The sequence below is a fragment of the Leptonychotes weddellii genome, chromosome 10 (assembly GCF_054177405.1).
Source record: "Leptonychotes weddellii isolate Sample4059 chromosome 10, ASM5417740v2, whole genome shotgun sequence".
Lineage (NCBI taxonomy): Eukaryota > Metazoa > Chordata > Mammalia > Carnivora > Phocidae > Leptonychotes > Leptonychotes weddellii.
In genome coordinates this window covers 21,645,781-21,654,086 of record NC_138378.1, presented here as the reverse complement: position 1 = coordinate 21,654,086, position 8,306 = coordinate 21,645,781, and the positions used below count along the sequence as shown (strand labels likewise).

Sequence of the window (8,306 nt, the reverse complement as noted above, 5' to 3'; positions counted from 1 at the left end):
ATTCAGGGTAACTATTGAAAGATAGGAATTTAGTGCCATTGTATTGCCTGTAAGGTGACTGTTACCGTATATTGTCTGTGTTCCTTTCTGGTCTATGTTGCTTTTAGGCTCTGTCTTTGCTTAGAGGACCCCTTTCAAGATTTCCAGTAGGGCTGGTTTTGTGAAACACAACAGATTTTTATATATTGATTTTGTATCTTGCAACTTTACTGAATTTATGAGTTCTAACGGTTTTTTGGTAGAGTCTTTGGGCTTTTTATATATATATAATACCCTGTCATCAGGGGTGCCTGGGTTGCTCAGTCAGTTAAGCATCTGCCTTCAGCTCAGGTCATGATCCCAGGGTCCTGAGATCGAGCCCCACATCGGGCTCCCTGCTTAGTGGGGAGTCTGCTTCTCCCTCTCCCTTTGCTTGCTGCTCCCCCTGCTTGTGCTGTCAAGTAAATAAATCTTTTAAAAAATAATATCCTGTCATCTGCAGGTAGTGACAGTTTTACTCTTCCTTTCTGATTTAGATGCCTTTTATTTCTTGCGTAATTGCTCTGGCTAGAACTTCCAAGACAGTGTTGAATGAAAGTGGTAAGAGTGGGCATCTTTGTCTTATTCCTGATCTTTTTTTTGGGGGGGGGATCCTTTTTTAAAATTTAAATTCAATTAATTAACATAGAGTGTATTATTAGTTTGAGAGGTAGAGTTCAGTGGTTCATCAGTTGCATAGAACACCCAGTGCTCATTCCATCACGTGCCTTCCTTCATGCCCATCACCCAGTTACCCCATCCACCCCCTCCCCTCCAGCAACCCTCAGTTTCTTTCCTATGCTTAAGAGTCTCTTATGGTTTGTCTCCCTCTCTGCTTTCATCTTGTCTTGTTCCTGATCTTAAAGGAAAAGCTTTCAACTTTTTACTGTTGAGTATGTCAGGTGTTAGCTTGTCATATATGTAGCCTTTATTATGTTGAGATACGTTTCTTCTATAACCACTTTGTTGAGTGTTCTTGTCATAAATGAACGTTGGATTGCAACTTATTCTGAAATGCATAAAAAAGATGGATAGATGGATGTACAGATGATAAAGCAAATAGAACAAGCATTAAGTGTAGAATGTAACTGGTGGGTATATTGGTGATCGCTGGACAATGACTTCCAGTGTTCCATGTACCTGAAAACTTGCATAATGCTTAGAAAAATTACATTGCATATTAGAAGGTGATAACTGTTCTGGCAAAAAATTAAGCAAGGCATTGGGAGGGAGGATAGGAGTGATTGGAGTGGGGCTGCAACAGTAAATAAAATCATTTAGGAAAGCCTCCCTGAGGAGACCTGGAAAATGAGATTGTGAGCCACACAGAGATCTTGGGGAAGAATGTTCCTGGCAAAGGGAACAGCAAGTACAGAAAAGCCCTGGGGCGCAAGTATGTCTGGGGTTCCCAGAATAGCGAGGAGGCCAGTGTAGCTGAAGCCAAGGGGGTGAGGGTAGATGAGACCCCAGGAGTAGCAGGAAGGGAGATGGCACAGTCCTCATGGGCCACTGTGGAGCTTTTTTTGCTCTGAATGAGTGGGGCACAGAAACCGTGAACCCAACTCCTGTGTGCACAGGAAAGCTGCCGTCAGTGTAGTGAGACCAGATGGAGGCTTGCAAAACCAAAGCCAGGAGACCAGAGGGGAGCCACTGGCAGTGGTCAAGCAAGCAATGATGGCAGTTCTGGCCTGGGGGTTGTGGTGGGAGTGGTGAGAACTGGTCCAATTCTGGAGCTATTTTGAAATGTGGGCCAGCAGGGTTTGAGCATGGATCGGAGATGTGGGTAGTGAAAGAAAGAAAGGCGTCAAAGATGACGGTTGGAGACAGGGAAGATTACAATGGGAGCACATTTTAGAGGAAGAGCATAGGTTCATTTAGGGGAAGCTAAATTTGAGATGTCTCCTAGGCATTCAAGTAGAGACCTGGAGTAGACCAGACCTTTGGATTCGAGGGAGATGGGGGAGAGGAGGAAGCAGTGGGGAGAGAAACCAGAAGACTGGAAGAAGGAGTGTCAGTCCTGCTGACAGGTCAGGTAAGAGGAAGAGTGAGCACAGACCTTGGGATTTGGGGGTTGGGCCCCTCCCCCACTGTAGCCTCAATCCAGGGTTTAGTCAGACAAAAGAAGAGGAGTAACCACTTCCCCAAGGCCATGGCTGATCTAGTTCTTTCAGCTGCACTTAACAGCTCTGACCACACTGTCCTGTAACTGTGAGATTTGTCCATTTTGACACAGCTTTAGATCAAGAGTCTGTGAACTAAGGCCTCAGGCCAGATCTATTTTAGCAAATAAAGTTTTATTGGGACACAACCATGTTCATTTGGGCCCCAAGGCTGCTTCCACACTGCAACAGAATTGAGTAGTTGCTGGGGATCAAAAGGCCTGCAAAGCCAAACATATTTACTGTCTGGCCTTTTCAAGGGGAAGTTTGCTGACCCCTTCTCTCTCAAGGTATTTTGCTCTGTTAAAGGAATACCCAAGATATTCAGTAGGACATTTAGGTAGCCCCAGTTTTTTTGCTATTATGAAAATGCTCCAATTAAACATACTTAACTGTGTTCCCTTGAGCTCATATGGTACACAGCAAGTGGAATTCCTGGTCTGTAGGATATAAGCATCTTCAGTTTCAGTAGATTTTGCCAAACTGCTCTTTAGTGTGGCTGAAAAGATTTACACTCCCATCAGCAGTGTGGAGAGTTCCTATTTTCCCCATCTTTCTCTAAAACATGGTATGATATTAGTTCATATTAGTTAGCAGTCTTCTGTTGTTCATGGTTCCTCTGCATCTTCTGGCTGTGAGTGATAGTTATGCTTCCCCTTTCTTTCTCTTGGCTTGGTGCTCTAGCTGGGACCTTGCTACAATGTTGCAATGTGTTCAATGACAAAATTCAAAATTTTGTTCCTGGCTTTAAAGGGAATAATGCTTAACATTTTACCATATAGTATGGTGTTTTACCATAAAGTATGATGTTTGCTGCAGGGTTTTTTGGGGGGGCGGGGGAGAAGTCACCTAGAAAACCAGCTGGATTATTATTATTTTTTTTTTAGGTATATGGCTACTCATTTGTCTATTTCTTTTTGAATTAGTCCTGGCAAATTATCTTTTTCTAGAAAATTGTCCATTTCATCTAAGTTTTAAATTGACTGGCATAAAGTTTATAACATTCTTATTTTTTTAAAGATTTTATTTATTTGACAGAGAGAAAGCACAAGTAGGCAGAGAGGAGGCAGAGGCAGAGAGGGAGAGGGAGAAGCAGGCTCCCCTCTGAGCAAGGAGCCCGATGTGGGACTCGATCCAGGACCCTGGGATCATGACCTGAGCCGAAGGCAGACGCTTAACTGACTGAGCCACCCAAGCACCCCTATAACATTCTTATCATTTCTGCTAGAAATGATAGTTATGTCCATTTTGCACATTAATGTTCATTTTATTGGTCTCTTCAAAGATCCCATTTTGTTTTGTGGTCCATCCTAGTGTTTTTGTTTTCTATTTCAATTTCTGCTCTTCATGATTATCTTCTTTCCACTTTCTTTGGGTTGACACTATTACTCCTTTTAAAAATTCTTTAGGGGCACCTGGGTGGCTCAGTCGGTTAAGCATCCCAGTCTTGATTTCAGCTCAGGTCATGATCGGGGTCATGAAATCAGCCCGAGTAAGTCTCTGCACTCAGTGGGGAGTCTGCTGGAGATTCTCTCTCTCCCTCTGCCCCTACACCCCACACTCTCTCTAATTTGAGAGAGTGTGTGTGCACACAAGCAGGGGGAGGGGGAGAGAGGGGGAGAGGGAAGGAGGTAGGGAGGGGGGGAGAGAGAATGAATCTCCAGCAGACTCCCAGCTGAGTGCAGAGCCCAACATGGGGCTCAGTAGCAAGCCCCTGAGATCATGACCTGGGCTGAAACCATGAGTCAGCTGCTCAACCAACTGAGCCACCCAGGTGCCCCTCTAATAAAGAAATCATTTTTTTTTTTAGATTTTATTTATTTGAGTGTGCAAGCAGGAGGTGGGGCAGAGGGAGAATTGCAAGCAGACTCTGCACCCAGTGTGGAGCTCCATCCCATGACCCCAAGATCATGACCTGAGCAGAAATCAAGAGCTAGACGCTTAACTGACTGAACCACCCGGGTGCCCCTGATAAATAAATCTTACAGAAAATTTACAAGCAGAGTGTTAAATTTTTTTTATTTCTTACCTACTATAATAAGGCTATAAATCTGCCAAATGATGCTTTAGTTGCCTTCCCCCTACCATGAGTTTTTATATGTATTCTCATTTTTTTTTATCTAAATAGTTTTCATTTCTACAGAATTTCTTTGAGTAAAAAGCTTTTTAGATGTTTAAACGTCCAAACATTTGGGGTTTACTTGGCTCGGTCTGTGGTCACAGAAATATGGTCTCCATGAAATGGACGGGCTATTTGATACCTTTGAGATTTATCTTGGGGCCATTTTTAGGTCATTTTTTTGGTAAATGTTTCTTGTGTGCTTAAAAGTAACAATATTGAGTTCACGGTTCTATCAGGGTTCATTAATATCTTCTATATCCTTTTTTTGGCTGTTGGGTCAATCAGTTACTGAAAAAGGTCTTAAATCTCTCACTGTGATGGAAGATCTGGCAATTTCTCCTTGTATCCTATCACTTTCGTTTTATACATTTTCAGCCTTTTAAACCTCTAACTTGTATATTTTACATGAGTTGTTCTGTCTTCCTAAAAGTTGTACTTTTCATCATTTTGTGGTCACCCTCTTTATCTCTAATAATGTCTTTTTTTTTTTTTTAAAGATTTATTTATCTGACAGAGTGCATAAGCAGGGGGAGCAGCAGAGGGAGAGAGAGAAGCAGGCTTCCTGCTGAGCAGGGAGCCCGATGTGGGGCTCCATCCCAGGACCCTGGGGTCACGACCTGAGCCGAAGGCAGACGCTCAACCAACTGAGCCACCCAGGCGCCCTCTAATAATGTCTTTTGTCTTAAAGCCTATTTTGTCTGATTTTGCTATAGATACACCTTCTGGTTAGCTTTTCTCTAGTATACCTTTTCCCATCATTTTACTGTTGGTGCACTTATGTTTTTCTTATTTTAAAGATTTTATTTCTTTGACAGAGCACAAGCAGGGGGAGTGGCAGGCAGAGGCAGAGAGAGAAGCAGGCTCCCTGTAGAGCAAGGGAAGCCCGATGTGGGACTTGATCCCAGGACCCCAGGATCATGACCTGAGCCGAAGGTAGTCGCTTAACCAACTACTGAGCCACCCAGGCGCCTGGTGCACTTACATTTTAAATGTCCTCTGGTAAACAGCATGTAGAGCTGCATTTTATTTTCCTTGGCCAGTCTGATCATCTGTTTTAATAGGTGAATGTAAAACCTTTTTTTACCTCTGGTTTTTGTATCCTATACCATTCTTTACTACCTTTTTCTCCTTTCTGCATTGGCAGTTACACTTTCCATTTTTTAAAAAATATTTATTCATCCGACAGCACACAAGCAGGGGCAGTGGCAGGCAGAAGGAGAGGGAGAAGCAGACTCCCCACCGAGTGGGGAGCCCCACGCGGGTCTCGATCCCAGGACTCTGGGATCATGACCTGAGCCAAAGGCAGACATTTAACCAACTGAGCCACCCAGGCGCCCCTATACTTTCCATTCTTTTAATGATCCCTCATAAGTGTCTGAAACACACACTTGGATATACAAAGCTGGACAATTACCAGTATCTTTATCCTGCTCCCCTTAAATAAGAGCACTTGAACTGATTACCCTCCTCAGTCTGACATGTTGCTGTGTCCTCTCATTTTGTACTCCACAAATTGGATCATCACTGTTCATGTTCCATGGTGTTTTAGATCTACTTACATGTTTACCAGTCGAGCTGCTCACCATTTTCCAATCTTCTTAGAGTTCTGCAAATTCATTACAAAGTGCCAAGATGCTACTTTTGTTTATCCTGCTCTGGATTTTATGTGAGGATCCTGGTCTTTAATCAAGTTTGGAAGCTCTTCAGGAACTGCCTCTCCCACTTTTTTTTTCCCTCCTGGAATTCTGACGGATCTGTCCTTTCACCTTTTACATTGTCCATCACCTTGTTTCTCTGGTGAGTAGCTTCTGCTCTCTCCACCAGCTCAGTGACTTACCTTCTGCTGTGTCTAATCTACTTTCTGGTCTCATCCTTTGAGACCTGAATTTCAATGGTTTTTCTAATTCTAGAAATTCCTTTTAAAACCTGTGATTCTTTTTAGCATCTCGCTCTTTCTTGTTTTAATCCCCCCCCCACACACACCCTAGCTTTTTTTCCTGTAACCATGAGCTCCACGAAGGTGGGGAGGTCTTTAGGTTCGCACCATCTCTGGAAGGGAACAGACTCGGAGTGTGCTGTGGGATGACTTAGCACCAGTGGGAACGGAGACCGCTGAGCCCCAGACTGGCCTGTGCGCAGCGAGTCAGCCCTCCCAACTGCCCGCAGCCCCGCCAGTCTCTCAGCCCCGGCCTCGGGGGAGAGGGACCGGGAGCCCATGACGTCACGGGACTGTGACGCGCCGGGGAGCCCCGCCCCTTCGCGGCGCTTGCCCGGAGTCCAGCTCTCTGCGCCGTGACGTCACGGGTCCGGGCGGGCGGGTTTTGCGTCGGCCCAATGGGAGCGGCGCGCCGGCCTCCCCTTTAAGGAATGTTGTGACCTGACGTCACCCGGGCGAGTTACCTCCCCGAGCCACCGCCGCCAGGCTCAGCTCACAGCCCCGGAGCCCTTGAGCGCGGCGGAGCCCCCGAACCTCAGAGCCCCCAGCCGCGCGCCCCGGAGCCCCGGCCTGCGCGCCCCGCCGGGCTCGCGCGATGCCCTCAGACCGGCCTTTCAAGCAGCGGCGGACCTTCGGTGAGGCCCGGCGGGTGGTCAGCGGGCGCGGGGTGGGGGCGCCGCGACTGACCCGGACTGCCGCAGGCGACGTCAGCCCCGTGACGTCAGACTCGGGCTAGAGCCCCGGGCCGGGAGGCAGGTTCAGGCCTGGGCCGGGGCCTCGCCTCGGAGCCCGGCGGGTGCCAGGCCCTGGGGCCTGACGGCCCTGGGGGCGGGGGCTCGGGGGGGCGGGGCCGGAGACAGGCGGGGCGAACGGCGAGCGGGACCTCTCTCGCCTCACTGCCCGCCCACTGTCCGCAGCCGACCGCTGTAAGGAGGTGCAGCAGATCCGCGACCAGCACCCCAGCAAGATCCCGGTGAGTCCCGCCGCCCCCTCCCATCCCCGCGGCCCCCGGCCCCGCCCGGCTCACGCATCCCCCGCCCCACCCCTAGGTGATCATCGAGCGCTACAAGGGTGAGAAGCAGCTGCCGGTCCTGGACAAGACCAAGTTCCTGGTCCCAGACCATGTCAACATGAGCGAGTTGGTCAAGATCATCCGGTGTGTGGGCAGCAGCAGTCAGAGGGGGCTCGGGTCCTTTTGGGGATGGCGGGGCCCTCGCAGGGCCGGGCCTTGAATCCCTGTTTTGGGGAGGTTGGGAAAGGTCAAGGTCGGGGCTGGGGTCAGTGGCAGGTCAGAGGTGAGGGCTTATAGAAGGGCCTGGGATGGGTGTGAAGCTGCCTCAGAATCCTTTTGGAGAGGGAGGTGGGGGGTCAGGGCTCCACCCACCCAGCAGCCAGGCCCCCTCACTGTAGGCTTGCTCTTCTGCCCACCCCAGGCGCCGCCTGCAGCTGAACCCCACGCAGGCCTTCTTCCTGCTGGTGAACCAGCACAGCATGGTGAGCGTGTCCACACCCATTGCGGACATCTATGAGCAGGAGAAGGACGATGATGGCTTCCTCTACATGGTCTACGCCTCCCAGGAAACCTTCGGCTTCTGAGCCAGCAGTAGGGGGGGAGGGGGTTGGCCTGGACATGGGCGGGGGGGTGGCGGTTAGGGCCCTGTCAGGCTCTGCCCAGGGAGCTCCTGGCTCCTGAACTGAACTGCCTCTGCCCGAGATGGGCTAGGCAGGGATGCTGCCCCCCCCAGCCAGGGGGCACCAACCACACCTACTCTGCCCCTGGGTGGATCCTGGGCCATTGTTAGGGTTGTCCCCATGGGTGCTGGCTGGGATGGGGGAGGGTAGGGAACAGCCCCCAGCACCCCTGCTCGGTGTGATTTGTCTTTTTTTTAGGCCCCTGCCCAACTGCCCCTCCCTCACCTGAGGCGCTGCCCCCCTGCCTGGACCTGCCCACCCCTGAAGGACTGGCCCCTGGCTCACCTGGTCTTGACATGGTGTATGGATCTGTGGTCATTGTCCCTCTGCAGAATAAAGATTGCTCAGGCCTGCCTGGCCCTTTGCCTCCAGCTGCTTG

At 49.2% G+C, this 8,306-nt stretch overlaps 1 protein-coding gene across 1 annotated transcript; it reads left to right on the top strand.

The window, feature by feature from the left end:
• The first annotated feature begins 6,642 nt into the window (after window positions 1–6,642).
• Window positions 6,643–8,286, top strand: MAP1LC3A (microtubule associated protein 1 light chain 3 alpha). The gene is made up of 5 exons (XM_006727482.3): window positions 6,643–6,870; window positions 7,153–7,208; window positions 7,285–7,391; window positions 7,669–7,838; window positions 8,126–8,286. The coding sequence occupies exons 1-4, from the start codon at window positions 6,831–6,833 to the stop codon at window positions 7,829–7,831; spliced, it is 366 nt and encodes a 121-aa protein (XP_006727545.1). The 5' UTR covers window positions 6,643–6,830; the 3' UTR covers window positions 7,832–7,838; window positions 8,126–8,286.
• The last annotated feature ends 20 nt before the right edge of the window (window positions 8,287–8,306 follow it).

What these genes read in the sequence shown, in the direction of transcription:
- MAP1LC3A (XM_006727482.3), top strand. Translation starts at nt 6,831, where the DNA reads ATGCCCTCAGACCGGCCTTTCAAGCAGCGGCGGACCTTCG. An exon ending in AGCACCCCAGCAAGATCCCG is followed by an intron (nt 7,209 to 7,284) that starts GTGAGTCCCGCC and finishes CCCCACCCCTAG; the next exon opens with GTGATCATCGAGCGCTACAA. An exon ending in GAGTTGGTCAAGATCATCCG is followed by an intron (nt 7,392 to 7,668) that starts GTGTGTGGGCAG and finishes TGCCCACCCCAG; the next exon opens with GCGCCGCCTGCAGCTGAACC.